General features: G+C 48.0%; 1 protein-coding gene and 2 long non-coding RNA genes across 3 annotated transcripts; 1 reads left to right on the top strand and 2 right to left on the bottom strand.

Annotated features, from left to right (window-relative positions):
- Positions 1-1,460: 1,460 nt before the first annotated feature.
- On the bottom strand, positions 1,461-12,921 carry LOC140612902 (uncharacterized). Its single transcript, XR_012014014.1, has 2 exons — positions 12,375-12,921; positions 1,461-4,010 (listed from the first exon to the last, which is right to left on the bottom strand). It is a non-coding gene; the product is annotated as an uncharacterized lncRNA (long non-coding RNA).
- Positions 9,430-11,716, bottom strand: FJX1 (four-jointed box kinase 1). Its single transcript, XM_072792015.1, has one exon. It carries the CDS (start codon positions 11,714-11,716, stop codon positions 10,460-10,462), a length of 1,257 nt encoding a protein of 418 aa, XP_072648116.1. The 3' UTR covers positions 9,430-10,459.
- Positions 12,525-16,568, top strand: LOC140612899 (uncharacterized). Its single transcript, XR_012014010.1, has 3 exons — positions 12,525-13,199; positions 13,566-13,673; positions 14,762-16,568. It is a non-coding gene; the product is annotated as an uncharacterized lncRNA (long non-coding RNA).
- Positions 16,569-16,610: the final 42 nt, after the last annotated feature.

Raw genomic sequence — 16,610 nt, 5'->3', positions numbered from 1 at the left:
GAGGACATCTTTTATTAGCTTGATGCCTTGGGAAGTCAAAGGTGCCCAGCCCTCTTCCTCATTAGCATTTTGATGTTGCTAATGGGCCCCTAGAGATGGTCTCACCAAATGATAAAACCGAATGTGCTGCCCCTGGGAGCGCAAGGTTGAGGTTCACCTGTGGTGGCCAACGTGTTGTTTTCTTCATGAGGCAGAGTCTGGTCTTTGGTGTCAAGCAGGCAAAGATCAAGTAGTAAGGGCCGGACTTTGCCTAGTTGGGAGCTGCGATGGAGGCAGGAGGGTGACTGCAGATGGAAAGCAATTTTCCCTGAAGTTACTTGACCTTTCTTTAATCCCAAATGTAACCTGCAGAGGCCCTAGCTCTTTTGCCTCAATGTGGCATTGCTTTTTTTGCTCTGATGCAGATTGAGGGTCAATATGAGCACCGGGTGTTCCAGAGGCAAGGGCTGCCCCTTGGCCATTCTACCACATGTGATTCTTTTTAACAACCCCTCCCCGTTCCCCTGTCTTCTTGTTCCCAATCCTTTCCTTTCTTCTTCCCTTTTAATCATTTTCCTGACTTCTATCTCAAACTTGCCAGTGGCAAACAGAACAGAATTTGTTATTGACTCCTGGGTCACTTGTTTCATAGATTATTTCAGGTCAAATCCTATTAAAGTAAATGTCTCCACTGTGGGGAAAACTCTCTGAATAACCAAATAGGGCATTTACTCCCCAAGTAAGGGCCAGTGTATTGCAAGCAGAATTTGACAGCAGGGTTTAGAAAGAGCTCAGGTGGACTTTGTTTCCAGCAATAAGGCGAACTACATGACCTAAAAACCTTCCTTCTATAAAACTCCTATAAATGTTTTATAAAATATAACAAACATCTTTTTAAATGCATAGCTGAGCTCATAAAAATGTAAGGAAAATCCCCAGGGGGCCAAAACAAAGAGAGACTCAAAATCAGAGTGATAGGTGTGAACTGAAACTGGGGCTGCCCTGATTGTGTATGTATGTGTGTGAGTGTGTGTGTGTGAACTTTGTAATCAGGTAATTTGGGTTTAATGTGCTCCAACTGGGGGTGGATGGGTGGGGAATTTGGATCTCTCCAACACCCTGCATAAAGCTAAGGCCCTCAAAAAAACTCCATCCTTCAAAGGATGCAAAGACAATGTGAGAAAAGATTGCTTGTCTTAACTTGAACTCTGATTGGGGAAAATAAAAGTCTCTGGGAAGACTCCTCCTGTTGTCATACATGTTTAGTATTTAAATTTATACTATCATCTAGGACCTCAACTCCCAGGCAAAATAATTAATATAAAAGTGAGCCAGTTTTGCCTATTACCCTGGTTACCTGACACAAGGAAATGAAATATCTTGGGAAGGACATATGTTCAATCCAAACAAAATGGGAGCGTCAAAGGTAAAAGCCTGGATGAACATGAGCTTACCCTCCAGCAGAATTACAAGATACAAGGTTTCTGTGAGTCAGGTTGTCAGATTTAGGAAACAAAACAAAACAAGATACCCAGGTAACTACATTTAGATAAGCAAAAAATAATTTTCTCTACAAGCATATCTCAAGTATGCATGCAACATACTTACAGTAAAAAATTATTTATTATCTAAAGTTTAAGTTTAAATTTTACATGGCAACCTTATATGTACAAAAGTCAGGACACACACATACACACGATAGGATCAGATCATCCCAGAAACCCAGATGCTAGAATAATCAAATCTATACTTTTACATGATTGAATACATCTTGAAAACATGAGAAAAGCAGCAAACATTAAAAAATGGGAAGGTCTGAAAAAGAACTGAATACTACTTTGGAAGACAGCTTGGCAGTTTTTACAAAAGTGAAGATAATCTTATCACATGATGCAGCAGTTGTATTCCTTGGTGTTTACCCAAAGAAGATAAAAGCTTGTGTCCACACAAAAACCTCCACATGGGTATTTATAACAGCTTTATTTATGATTGCCAAAAACTTGGAAGCAACCAAGACTTTCTTCAGTGGGTGCATGGTTAAATAAGCTGTAGTACATCCAGACAATGGAATATTATTCAGCACTAAAAAGAAATGAGCTATAGAGCCATGAAAAGACAAGAAAGAACCTTAATTGCATATTATTAAATGAAAGGATTCAATCCGAAAAGACTACACATGTGTGATTCCAACAATATGGCATTCTGGAAAAGACAAAGTTATAGAGACAATAGATGGCTCAGTAGCCAGAAGTAAGAGGAGAGGGAGGGAGTAATTGGCAGAACACAGAGGATTTTTAGGGCAGTGAAACTATATGTTTGTATGTTACTATAATGGTGAATACATGGCTTTATACATTTGTTTAAATCCATAGAACATATAACGCCAAGAGTGAAACTTCATGTAAACATGTACCTTGGGTGACAATGATACGTTAATGTAGGTCCATCAATTATAACACATGAAAACTCTGGTGGGAAATGTCTGCTAGGAAACTCTGGTTTGGAAATGGTGAAAATGAGGATGCTATGAATGTGTGGCAGTCGGGAGTATGGGAAATCTCTGTACCTTGGCTTAATTTTGTTATGAACCTAAAACTACTCTAAAAAAAGCAATTTATTATTTTTTTAAAAAAAGAACCAAAACCAGGCACCTGGCTGGCTCAGTTGGTAGAACATGTGACTCTTGGTCTCAGGATTGTGGTCTCAGGGTTTGGGGGAGGGGTTGTAGAAATTGCTTAAAAATAATTAAAAAAAAAAAAGAACCGAAAGGACTTTTGGTAGTAAAAATAAAGTCATTGAATTGAATAAGACAAAACAAAACTTCAAGAATGGATACTTGCTGTTGGAGAGAGAATCAGTGAACTGGAAGACAAATCTAAGGAAATTACCTTGAGGGCAGGGTAGAAAGATTAAGAGATGAAAAACATGTACTGGAATTTGGGCCATGGGGGATAGAAAAAGATGACCTAACACATGCCTAAAAATGTTTCTAAAAGGAGAAAATAGAAAGAGTAAAAGAAATAAAATATCTGAAGAGATAATGACTGAGGATTTTTCTAGACTGAAAAAAAAAAAGACTCATTAGATTTAAGAAACATATCACGTTCCTACTGGAAAAAAACAAAAATAAATCCACATCTACATACATCATGAGATTATAAGACACACCAAAAACAAAGAGAAGATCTTAAAAGAAAGCAATTACAAGAGACCAGTATTAAGGAAAAGAGGGGGATGGAAAAAGAAAGGAAGACCAAAGGGGAAAAACTAAAAGGTACAACCTACTCTTCGGTGTTAGGTCTGTCTTGGAGCAGCGGCCCTGCGTGTTTGACCTTAGCCTCTTTGAACCTTAGTTTACACATCTATAAAACAAATATTCAATCCAAAGTGATCATTGCTAATTTGCTGCAAAATACCCAACACAAAGACTCATTTGTTCATATTCTTTCAGCAAAAAGGAGTTATTATTGACAGAAGTTAATTTCCCCATGTTATAAATTCCTGCAGCATATCCATGTCCATGAACCCAACCTCAGGGTGGTTAATGTTTAAATATATGTCATATTGCAGAAAGAAGGTGCCATCCCTGCTGCAAGGACAAAAAACAAAAAATACTTAAGCTTGAACTGCTAACATGGGACTCCCTCAACCCTCTAAGACAAGTTTTAGAGATCAAACCTTCCTGTGATCTTGTCAGCAGGACATCTTCAGCATTGCTATAAACATCTCTCCTTCTGTAGCTTCCTTATCTTCAAGACTTCCTTAAATTCCAAGACAAATCCAAGAACAACTTGTAAGCTTTCCTCGACCTCCCCCCAGAGCAGCTTACAAAGTCCAGTTACGTGGTCTATAGTATTTTCCCCTGTCATAGCATAGATCACATATTATCTCTGCTAGGTAATGTTCCAGCTTCCTCAGTAGACTCTAGGCAACTTGAAGACAAGCACCTCACCTATCCTGCTCACCACTGGATCCACAGTCCTAGCACATGACCTGGAACTTTTTAGGAGGCACTTCAAAAGTCATCGAACCTTCAAGAGAAAAGAAATTGGAAATTAGGGATGGAATTCATTTACAGAGTTGCTGTACATAAAACCACGGCATTTTTCTAGAGCTGAGAGGAATTCTAGAGACTATCTACTCTTCCCGTTGTTTTTTCTGGGTGAGAAAAATGAAGAGTTCATCAACCCCTCTGAGAGTCTAGGGCTATTTATGAAACGGTGGAAACCAGACTCAAATCCAGTTTTGCCAGCTCCCAAATAGTATTGCTTACATTCTATCATGTTGCCTCCATGACCAAGATCATGGCTGTGTAAGTGAGAGAAGCCAGACGCAGAAAGGCAAATGATGGATGATTCCACTTACATGAAAAATCTAGACTAGGGAAATTCATAAAGGCGGAAAGCAGATTAGAAGTTACCAGAGGAAAGGAAGGTTGAGGAGTTATTGCTTAATGATGACAGAGATTTTGTCTGGCGTTCTGAACATGACTTGGTAATAGTGGTATGGTTGTACAACATCGACGACATGATATCACTGAATTACACAATCAAAATGGTTAAAATGGCAAACTTTGTGTTACATATATTTTATCACAAAAGAAAAAGAAAAAAAGATCATGGCTGTGGTCATAACCCATTCACCTTATTTATCCATAAAGGCTGTTTGTAGATTGGGGACAAATTCTTTTATAAGCGTTTAAAAGAACCATTCAGAGGAGGGTGTAAGCAGGCAGAGATAATGCATGATGTAGGACCATCAAATTAAAAGTGACATTTCTCTATTATTAACCCACAATTTCTCAGCAAAGTAAAAGCTCTAAGCTGGTACTGGAAAAATGCCAGTTCCATAAGCTACTTAATTTTTCTGGATAGAGTGTAAAATAACTGCGAAAACCGTAAAAGGTACCATATGGCACCAAAGAAAGGAGGGGAAAAAGAGTTCTTTCTTGTTGTTGTCGTCATTACTCAATGAACAATTAGTTCTCTATTCTCTTAAACACATTAAGGTGCTGTTAAGAGAAAAATTTCCAAAGTGTCAAGAAGACGTATCCTAAATGGAAAGAAAGTTGAAAAGATAAATAAAATGAGCATTCCTTTAGCTATATTTGGTGGAGTCCTGCAGAGAAAAAATATTCCAGCGAGGCAGCATTGAGACATAGTTTATTAATGCAGTTTCCCCCACAGCAGGACATAGAAAGAGAAATTGGTAAAACAGTCACATTAAAAAATTATGACTCCTACATCTGATCTTTATGAATACACAGAAAAGAAACTGTCCTCTTGAGTCGTCCTTGGGCCATGTTAAGGCAGATATGCAAAGGATTTTTTTCCCCCCTTGGAAGCCCTACAACAGCACTATTTGCTCACATGTGGTTGGAACAGACTGCAAGTTACTTCCCACATTCAGGGAATCTTAAAAGTGTTTATAAGCAGAACTTGGGGAAAATTTTGAGTTCTCCCAATTATATTTTGAAACAAAACGCTTCAGTCTTCTGTTTTTTAAAGAGTATACAAAATTAAAGTCTGTATTCCCTTTGGGGAAAAATTGTAGTAGGTGGTAAATTGGTTATAAATGGAATTTCTCTGGAATCTCGAAGCTGGAAAGGATCACCATCTAATCCAGTGTTTTGCAGTGGACAGACTGTGCCCCACTGATGGGTTATGAAATCAGTTTAGAGGGTCACTGCTGACACTGGGAAGTAAAGGAAGAGGAGGGATGGGATACACTTGAATATTAAAAGCATTTTGCATAGACTGTTTTGGGAAACTTTCGTTGCTCTTTTGTGTGTGTGTGTGTGTGTGTGTGCCCATGCTGGCTCACAACGTAAAGTGTGTGCCTTACTGTGAATTCCGGTCAAAAAAATGGGAGAGTCATCAGTCAAACGCTTTCTGTTCCAGGTAAGACACTTGGAGCCAGAAGGGAGAAATGATTTTCGTAAGTGACATGTGAGTCAGGAGTAGCCTTGGTCTCTTGACTCCCAGTATCCTTAATGTTCGACTCTAATGATGGAAGATTGCTTGGAAGGGGGTGTCAACTCTTGCTCTGTGGCCGCTGGCCTTCTAGTCCCTTCTGGAGCAATTCTTGTGCTTCTGGATCAAACGAACTCCCCTTTCTCCTTCACTACTAGTTCTGCCAACTTTATGCCATACGGCATCAGTGAGATGGAGCAGGTGTGTGGAGGGACAAATAATCTGTCCCCGGGCTTGGATAATCCACGACTATTGGATAGCTCAGAAGGTGCAAAATTCCACAGCTCACTGCAGCCTGGAGCTGAAGAGCCACATGAAAAACAGAATCACAGCCTCCCTGTGAAAAAGAGGGGGTGCCTGTGACCACTCACATGGAAGGCATTCTCAGAAAGGAGACAACCAGCTGACAACTGTGGGCTTTGGGTAATTCCTGCCAGACTCATGCACCCTGGCTGGTCTTCCTGAACCAAAATAGAAGCATGTAGAAAGTGTTCTATGACTGCAAAGATAAAGCAGGATTCTGAAAAAGGATCCTGCCCGGGACTCCGAGAGCCTCTGATTTTGACTTAGAGGAGAAAATGATGTCCCTCACCAAGAAACAAACACACTTAAATTGCATTTACTATGTGCCGGGCACTGTTCTGAGAATATTACAAATATGTACTCATTTAATCACATAATGAACCCTTAGGCCTTAGAGGACTCTGCTAGCTGCAGCTGTAGGCAGAAGGTTGAGAAGAGTTAAGACGTGTTAAAATACTTTGTTTTTCTTTCTGATTTGAAGACAGGACAGTGAATACTCTTAATAGTGTAGAACTATGTCACCGACGAAAGGAATGAATCAATAGTCAAATCCAGGGAGAAAAGGTCAACTGCCTACTTTCTCTTGGCAGAAAGAACTGGGAGGAGGATTGTTCTTACAAAGATTCATCACTTTTTGATGCTTTCCAGAAATGATGATGGATCTGCAACAAGCCATTTACCTCTAATCATTTTTCTTTAAAGATTTTATTTATTTATTCATGAGAGCGAGAGAGAGAGGCAGAGACATTGGCATTGGGAGAAGCAGGCTCCATGCAGGTAGTCTCACATGGGACTCGATCCCGGGTCTCTGGGGTCAGGCCCTGGTCCGAAGGCGGCGCTAAACCACTGAGCCACCTGGGCTGCCTGCCATTTACCTCTAAAAAAATTACCCTCATATATTTGTAGGATAGCTGCTTTGGGGTGAGGCATCTGCCTGGGTCCAGAAACCACCCTCTCAGACACATGTAAAGATCAAACCCGTGCCCTTGGCCTTATCCAGTGCTTTGCATAGTGGCGGGAGATGGTCCTCGGTACTTTGTCGAATTCATTTATTACCACACTTTGAAAACTGAATCTGACCTTAGAAACTGCTAGGTTTGGCTTTGATGGTGAAAATTGGTAGAAGTTTACTGAATGTAAGAGGGCAAAAGGCTTTTTTCAAGATGAAGAGGAAGGGAAGTGGTGTTTTTTTTTCCTTAAGTACCTATTACGTGCCCCTTATGTTTTATAGGTTAACATTAAATCCCACAATACTCTGATCGAATTTCCATTTCATAGATGAGGGAACTAAGTTACATGATTTGCTGAAAGTAAATAGGTGAGGGACAGAATTCAGAATATAGCTTGCCTGCAGAATCCATTACTCTTTCCACATCATGCTGCAGTCTGAAAGTTTTGGGATTTTTTTTTTTTTTTCATCTGAAAAATGATTTGGCTCTAGCACTATTCACCGACCATGGCAAATCTTTAATTGATCTTTCCATGCCATAGCCTGCTGATTATCCACGAGGAATAGCGACAGTTAAATCCTGTTCTCTGTAATTAAATTTTGGTTCCCTTACCAACTCCACCATGTAATTAAACTTATTTCTCCAACAGGCAGATATGGTTCACTAAAGAATCTGAGAAGAGCCATTTAAATTATGCTTAGTTTCTTGCTCTGGGTTAATGGTCAAGTCTGGGCTTGGAAGTGTAGTTTAAGAGGAATGTAGGGAATGCTGCTGGCCCAGAACTCACCAGTGTTGATGCTTCTGGGTCTATTTCCTGCGTGGTCTGTGAAACTTATTTCTGCTCATTGTTTTCCTCGATGAGCATGCCGGGTAAAAAGGTAGGTTGCTATATATCCTTTTTTGGAGCAGCCTCGGGTTGACTTAGGCAGCAAATCTCACATAGTTATTAATTGTCAGAAATGGAAAATGTTTCTTTTTGAAGGGTGTAATGATCAGAGGCCTCACATGAACAAGGTCTTGAAAAACAAAGACAATATCAGAACATTCTGTGGCTGTACTAAGGAAAAAATCTGGCTTATTCCACAAAGTTTATGGACTTCCTTTTTTTTTTTTTTTTTTTTCAGTTGAAATAAGTTTTGGTTTAGCATAAGTCACCAGCAGTGTAAGGATGGTATTAAATAGTGAAATTACACAGGCTGTGTTGTAATGTGGAGTGAGAAGGCGAGCCCACAGATTCAATTATCTTCAGGAGTCTATAAAACCCTAGGCTTACAAATGCATATCAAATAAATAACTATTACAGTAACCGAAAGTTGCCTTAAGAGTCATTAAATAAAAATAAGACAATAGGCAAGATCATTTGGACCCAGATATCAAATAAAACGTCAAGATAAAACACCAGTGGCTTGTAAAACACACAGACCAAATCCCTTTCTTTTTCCACAGGAGCTTAAGACAATCCAAAACTATTCTCTAAGTTTGAAGTCCCCAAAATGTAAGGATTCTAAGGTCCCATACAAAATACTGCCCACTTTCTTGGTTTCACCATGGCTGATCTGAGGGGGACCACGCAGTTAGTACCTGGAAAAAAAAAAAAAAAACCCAAGACAATCTCTTAAGAGGGTTGGACGAGTCCAGATGTTGGAGATTATGATCTCTTGGATGTGATGGAATTTATGCCAGGAGACTTTTTTTTATGCCAGGGGATTAAAGGAAACAACTAATTTATGACTTTCTCTACCTGTTTGCAATATGTGCTCAGCTTAGTATCTGTACATAATGTGGTGCATGGTAATTACCATGCTGAAAAAAAATGTGCAACACGTGACCAGCTAGGTTTAAAAAGGGGGCATTTGTCATATTTTAGTCTGCACATCTGGTTCTATCATATTTGTCAAATGATTAATACAGGAATATAGTACAGTGAAATCCTTTTATATCAAAGTTGTATTTGCCAGGAAATAGAATACTTTCCTTCCCTGTCTCTCCCCCACATTCTCTATTGAACTCTGAAATTTCCTGCCCTAGGGTTCATTTGAGCAAACAGGGCAGAGAAACCGCTCCGTCTTTGTTCATTCCTGTACGTTCCCGGCCCTCACAACTGGGGTATATAGGCATCCTTTGTTTTTATAAAGCACGTCCACAAGGGAGAAACCCTAAAGCTAATTCGAAAAGCGGGGAGGGGCGTCGGTGATCTCCCACAGCGGAAAAGCACGGAAATGAAATTCTCTAAATTTTAAACTCCCTTTTATTGAAATATAAGTTTGTTTAGTATATTTACAACACGCTTTATGCACATATATACACAGAAGGCAAATTTTGTCAAATAAAAAAAGTTTCTCCTGATTAAAAAAAAAACTAAAATTAAAAAAACAAAACAAAACAAAGTAAAGTGCATGAAACTCATTTGCTTCTGGTGAACATCATCATTGTCAAAATTTTGGTCGGAGGGGAGGAGGGGAGGGAGAAATCCACTACTTGACTCGGAGCCGACGGAGGGTCCTGCAATCTGGAGGCTTTAGGCCCAAAGGGCATGTGGTTAGGAGCAAGGCAGGCACCTGGTCAGGGTCAGCGGAGACCCGCCCCCCCCCCGGGTTCTGAAGGTCCTGCTCCCTTTGTCCTACCGGGAGCCTTCCCCCAGCCCCTAACAGTGATCTCACCATCACGCCGCCGCCGGAACAAAGGCAGAGCACAGGAAGGGGGCTGCGCCAGCCGATGTCACAGCCCAGCTCCGGGCCACCAGCGCAGCGTTGGGTGGGAAACGCACAAATTAGCTCAACGGCTCCAACAGAAGTTTTCCTTTTTCGGAGAGGGAATGGGGGTGGGGGTGGGGGAGAGGCAAGGGATGGGACGCATCTCCCACCGAGACGGCCGGCCACCCGGGGCGGGGTGGGGGTGGGGGTGCACACTCCTCCGGCGGCGGCGGGTGTCTCCGGATCCAAACTCGGTGCGGCCACAGGGCAGCGTCCTCCCGCAGGCTGGGCCGGGGGAACGTTCCACTTCTCGCCCCGGAGACGCCGTCCTCCGCGAACTTTGAAAGGAGACAGCACGAGATGGAGAGCAAGGGGCAGGGCAGGTGGGTGCAGCCGAGGAGAAGTTTCAGCCTCCTGGCGGCCCGGGGCCACGGGCTGGGCGTTGGCCGGTGGCCGGGGCGGCGGCCCTTCCCGCTCCGCGCCGCGCGTCCCGCCTCCCCCGGCCCGGGGGGCCTCTCGCCCTCTCCTCCGGGGTGCGGGGGGGCTGCCGGGGGCGGGGATGCTAAGTCCCGGGGCGGCGGCCGTACTTGGCCTTGCAGTGCAAAATGTGCTTGGCGAGGAAGTCGAGGCGGCGCTGCAGCAGCTGCGCGTGGGGGTCGGCGAGCGCGGCCAGCTCCGGGAAGCGAGGCTCGTGGTGCCGGTAGAGGCGCAGCAGCCGCGCGGCCGCGTCCCGGCCTCGGTGCAGCTCCAGCACGCGCCGCGCCGTCCGCTCGCGGAACACGCACACCGACTGCAGCAGCGGCTCGTTGTACTTGTCCCACATGCCCGCCACCCGGTAGCCGTGCACCAGGCCCGCCTCGTTGTCCAGAAAGACCAGCGCCCCGCCGGGGCCGCGGTGCAGGTTGCTGGTGGCGCGCTGCATGACGCGCGGGTCCCACTGCAGGCTGAAGAGGTTGCTGACCAGCCGGTCGAAGTTGGCCGTCAGGTAGTCGAAAAGGATCAGGTCGGTCCACTGCACCAGGTCCACCAGCTCCGCCTGGCTGCGGTTGGCCAGCTCGCCCCCGGCGGCCCGCAGCGGCCGCAGCCGGCCGTCCTCGGAGCGCCAGGGCGCGGGCACCACCACGTCCGTGAGGTTGGGCAGCCAGCGCGTCAGGCTCACCACGCTGCCCTCCGCCCAGTGCGCGGCGCGGAGCTCGTCCTGCACCTGCGCCCACTGCGCGCCGCGAGCCTCCACGCGGGCCAGGGCCAGCGGCGGCACGTGGCGCTGGAGGCCCAGCAGGCGCGCCAGGTAGAAGGACAGGGCCTCGCCCTGGATCTGCTCGGGGCTCACGCCGTAGCGCACGCAGGCGCGGGTGCCGTCGGCGAAGCGGGCCAGCCGGTTGGAGCTGCGCCCGCAGCCGCCGCGCTCCAGGGCCACCACCCGCGCGCCGCGCGCCGCCTCCAGCCACGCGGCCGCCTGCGCCTCCGAGAAGCCGCGGGGCACCCGCTCCTCCAGGCCGCGGCTCCAGAAGACGCCCCCGCGCACCGCCGCGCGCCCCTCGCGCCCGCCCGGGGGCCCCCGCGCCGCGCCGCCCGCGCCGCCCGCGCCGGCCGCCAAGGTGAGCAGCGCCCGGAAAGTTTTCGGGGAGCCGCCGCGGGCGTCCCGCGCCGGGGCCGGGGCCGGGGGGGGCCGGGGCGCGGGGCCCGGGCGCCGCGGGAGCCGGTCGGCGGGCGGCGGGCTGCGCGGCGCCGGGAGCCCGCCCCGCAGCGCCAGCAGCGAGCCGAGCGCCAGCAGCCAGAGCCCCGCGGCGGCGGCGGCGGCGGCGGCCGCGTCGCGCATCCTCCTGCCCGAGCCCCGCGGGCCGCGCGGGGGCCGCCGCCGCTTCAAGCCGCGCCCGGGCGCCCGGGTCCCGGCGGCGAGGCGGGCCCGGCGGCGTGGCGGCTGCGGGGCTGCGGGCGCCTCGGCCCCATCGCGGCCGCGGCGCTCCGCCCGGCGCTGGGAACTCGCGCGGCCGCCGCTTCCCAGCCGCTTTTGTATTTGGCTGCGAGACCCTCGGGCGGGCGCGATTCACAGGCGCCCGGACCACGTGGGCGCGAGGGGACCCCTCCCCCTCCCCTCCCCGCCCCTCCCCTCCCCCTCCGCGGCCGCCGCTCCCGCCCCGCCCCTCCCCCCTCCCCTTAAAGCGGCGACGGCTCCTTCCGCGCGGGAGAGGCGGCCCCGCCTCGGCCGGGGACCTCGGGGCCTGCGGGAGCCGCGCAAGCCCGGGCCGGTCGGGGCCGGGGCCGAGGTCGGGGTCGGGGCGGCCGCCGGGCCGCCTGCGGAGTTGGCGCGGGCCGGGGCGGGTCCCTCCGCGGGTCCCTCCGCCGCCCGGCTCTCCGACGGCGCGGCCTCCCAGCCTAAGGGGGGCCGCGGCCTGCGCTCCAGCCCGGCCGGGGGGCGGGGGGCACCCCCTGTGGCACCAGCTTTGCTCCGACACCCCTCTCGCGGGCGCGCTTACCACCGCGGGTCACTGCGGGTCACTGCGGGCGGGTGCGCTCCGGGGGTGCTGGCTCGGTCTCTGCGGAGGGACTGGGGTGGGGGGTGGTTGCGGGGGGGGCGGGGATTAAACCTCGCTCCGCAAGCCCTGCAACACCCAGGCCGATCCACGGAGCCGGGTCTCAGGGCAGTAACCCCCGCAGGCTGTCCCCGCGCTCGTGGAACGCAAGCTCGGGACCGGGGCGGGGGGCGGGGGTTGGCGGCTGTGAGAACGTGGTAACCCCGGATCCGACCTGGGGCAGGGTGCAGGAGCCAGGTGCGGGACCTGGGGCAGGAGCCGCGCTGGGGCAGGACCTGGGGCAAGACCTAGGGCAGGAGCAGCGCTGGTGCAGGACCTGGGGCAGGACCTGGGACAGGACCTGGGGCAGGACCTAGGGCAGGAGCAGCCCTGGGGCAGGACCGGGAGCAGGACCTGGGGCAGGAGCAGTGCTGATGCAGGACCTGGGGCAGGAGCAGCGCTGGTGCAGGAGCCAGGTGCAGGACCTGGGGCAGGAGCAGCGCTGGGGCAGGACCTGGGGCAGGACCTGGGGCAGGAGCAGCACTGGGGCAGGACCTGGGGAAGGAGCTGGGGCAGGAGCCGTGCTGGTGCAGAAGCCAGGTGCAGGACCTGGGGCAGGAGCAGCGCTGGTGCAGGAGCCAAGTGCAGGACCTGGGGCAGGACCTGGGGCAGGAGCAGCGCTGGGGCAGGAGCCAGGTGCAGGACCTGGGGCAGCAGCAGCGCTGTCCGGGCCTCCCTCTCACCAAGAAACAGTATGATTCTGCCCAGGAGGAAACCGAGGTGGACAAGGTTTGCTTGGGACGCTGGACTTAGCAAGTGCACAAACTAAAATTCAAACTCCGGCCTTCTGGCCGTGTGCCACCTGATTTTTCCCTCCATCAGGAAAGCTCATTATTTTTTCCCTTTTTTTTTTTTTTTTTAAATCAAGTTGCCAGCGTTTTCGGTTTTTTAAAAAACTCACTGTCATTTAGCCACTCACTTTATTTTCCAAATGTGATTTTCAGTTCAAATGAAAAAGAAATCCTGATAGTACGTTTGACTTGCTGGTTTAATGGTTTCAGGGAAAAAAATAAATGGTGGGGGGTGAGGGGGGGAGGAGGAGAAAAAAAAACAACAACCCCAAACCATGACAAAACAAACCACACTGTCTTCCAGCACCTCTGAGTTCCAGCCACCAGGAAGGCTCTTGGATAAGAATTGGCCTCCCCCCGCCCCCTTCCCGCTCTGCAGGAGGGTGTCCGGGATCCAAACCAAGATCCCCAGGTAAGATGCAAGGTTGGGGGCGGAGGAGGAATCCACCTCCTGAAAGCAGGCGATGGAAATCTGTTTTCTCACATGTGCTTCTTTCCCTCTTTAACCCCCATCAGGTGCACATGGGGGGGGGGGTTCAGCTTTATTAGCTCATCAGCTGGCACTGATTATATTTCATTCTCCAAAGAATGAATGTTCAGAGTTATAGGGCAGACACCGTAATGTTTGTGGTTGAAGGGAAGCATCAAAAGACCACATCTGGAGCTTTCCAGCACTGACCCCGTATTCCCTCAAGTGTTTCCATATTGGCTGAAGTGTGGAGTCTTTGTTGAATCTGTTCCCCACCACACAGCTCTATCAGGCTTTTTTATAGACCTTATCTGATGCTCCGGTGACTGTGACTCCCATACGGAGGCATCAAAACGTAGTAATGCATTAAAAGGGACTGTCCTCCCGCTTTGTGTAAGCTCCTCACCCCTACGTTACCTAGAGGGCAGAGAATACTATTTCTTAACAACCTTTTATTTCTCTTACCACGTAAGTTAGTATATTGTACTAAATAGGTGCTCAATAAATTAAATTTGATTTTTTTTTTTAATCTTTTGGTTTAACTTCTGGGATTTTTTTTTTTTTTTTGATTGCAGTGCTTTCAGCCTGGGTAAACTGTAAGCAAGATCTCCACCTTGTGGGCATTAGTGGAATATCATCTAATTACAGAACTGTCTGTGTGTGATTAACGGGTTGATTCATGATTTCACCTAAATTCAGCCGGTGACCGTCCTAGGTGCTATGGGGAAATCCAAAGTAGTTGGTGTCTCTGCCTCTTTAGCTGCTAACAAAAGCTGTAAAGAACTACAAGGGATAGTTCGTTGTCATTGCCTGAGGAGTCCCCCTTACCTATTGTTTCGGGGCTGCCGGGCTCAGTGCCTGGTGCTTAGTTAGTTCAATAACAATTTGCTGAATAAGTCATTGGAAAGTTACTGAGATTAAGTTTCTGCAGGTGGCATGTGTTGGTTTTAAAAAGCTCCTTACTACTAAGAGGTACAAAATAAGAACTTTCATTTCACTTTTTTAAAAGATTTTATTTGTCTATTCATAAGAGAGAGGCAGAGGCATAGGCAGAGGGAGAAAGAAGCACACGCCCTGCGGGGAGCCTGATGCGGGACTCGATCCCAGGATCCTGGGACCACAACCTGAGCTGAAAGCAGCCGCTCAACCACCGAGCCACCCAGGTGCCCCAAGAACTTTCATTTTAAAAGGAAAAAAAAATATTGATGAAGCCTCCACATAATGTAGGAAGAGGAAGCATGTGACTTTCATTCTGGGAGGGGCTGGCCTCCAACCCAGATGCTCCAAATCCCAGGATCTTCCCATCACTTCCAGGTATTGACAAAGAAGTTGGGTCTTAAAGAAGTTGGCTAGGATCTTACCTCTTGGAGGAGGGACTGACCTCATCGCAGCCCTTTGCCTGCAGCCACAGGACTGAATGCCCCAGGTACCGCAGTGGGACGCATTCACAGGAGCAAGTGCACCGAGACGCAGAATTCCAGAAAACCAAAGGACTAAGACAAAACCAAAACCAAAAAGCAAACCCTCCAGCAGAATGCCATTTTATAGGCGTATTTGAGTACTTTAGACAGTGTTTCAACATTGAACGCACTCCTCTGTTTCACCTGTACGATGACAGTGCTCCCACTTGCCGTCACCTCCCAGCCTGGGGACGCTCCCCTCCCCCAGTCAAGGCCAAGCCACACCGTGGCTCCTGGATACAGTTCATCACAATGGGTAGCCGCTGGCCCTTCCGCCCCTCTGGCAGTTGCTTCTGCACGAGGGAAAGTGCTGCTCCTCTGTCCCTACCTAGAAACCTATTTTCACCTTGAAAACTTTCTTAATATTCCTCAGGGCTTCTCCCTGAGTCTGGACTTCCAATTGCTTCGAATTTTTCCATAGTCCTGTTTGAAGAATGATCTGGCTCATTTAACAGTGCCTCCTGGGAAAGAGGGCGGGGGTGGCTTTGAGGGTTGGGAGCAGGGCAGGAGGCTCGGAGTTGGAAGGTTTCCCAAGTCTGGCATTTTCACATTCTGGCTGTTTCCTTTCTGGCGGGTTATTTCCTTTCTTTGAGTTTAGGTTTCCACATCTGAGAAATGAGGATAATGAATCTTGCCTACTTTGCATGGTTGTTGGGAAGTGCTAGCGACGTATTAATAATCACTACAATGCTGGTGGCAAACACTTACTGAGTGCTTATTATGGGCCTAGCACAGGGCGTTACCGGCTTTATTTTGCACACACGTTCTCTGCTTTAACGTTTCCAACAGTGATGAATGTCCCCGCTTTACAGATGGGAACACTGAAGCTTACTTAGCCAGTGACTAGCCTGAAGTCATACAGCAAGTAAACGGCAGGGCTGAGATTCCAGAATGATGGAGGATAAGCCCTTTGCAAAAAAAAAACAAAAACAAAGACAAAAAAACAACAAAAAAAGCCCTGAGAAAACGTCAGCTATAAAAAATTATTGCATTTAATCAAAGTAGACTCAACTCAGATTAAATTTTGCTTTGAAATGTTCTCTGGGGTTGCTACTAAGGGAAATGGTTAAGAGAACAAACTCTCAGACCAAATTGTCTGAGTTTAAAAATTAACCAGGGGTGTAACCCAGAGTCAGTTACTTGGCCTCTCTGTGCCTCAGTGTACCCATTTGTAAAATGCAGTTACAGTAGAATTATTGGTGTCACTAATACTGATGATATCAATTATATAATGTCTGATGATTAATACTAATTAATGGTGACAAACTTTGTAGTTTATTATGAGGATTAAATTAGTCCCTATGTTTACAGTGCTTAGAAGAGTTAAGAGTTCACTCTTTTATTAAAAAAAAAAAAAAAAAGAGTTCACTGTTAACAATATTTGTGTGATTCTGTGTATGAGATCATTAGCTCTGACCCC

This window comes from Canis lupus, chromosome 21 (genome assembly GCF_048164855.1).
Source record: "Canis lupus baileyi chromosome 21, mCanLup2.hap1, whole genome shotgun sequence".
In the NCBI taxonomy this organism is placed as follows: domain Eukaryota; kingdom Metazoa; phylum Chordata; class Mammalia; order Carnivora; family Canidae; genus Canis; species Canis lupus.
This window is presented reverse-complemented; position numbering and strand designations above follow the sequence as displayed.

Coding starts and splice junctions, on each gene's coding strand:
- FJX1 (XM_072792015.1), bottom strand. CDS start 11,716: ATGCGCGACGCGGCCGCCGCCGCCGCCGCCGCCGCGGGGCTCTGGCTG.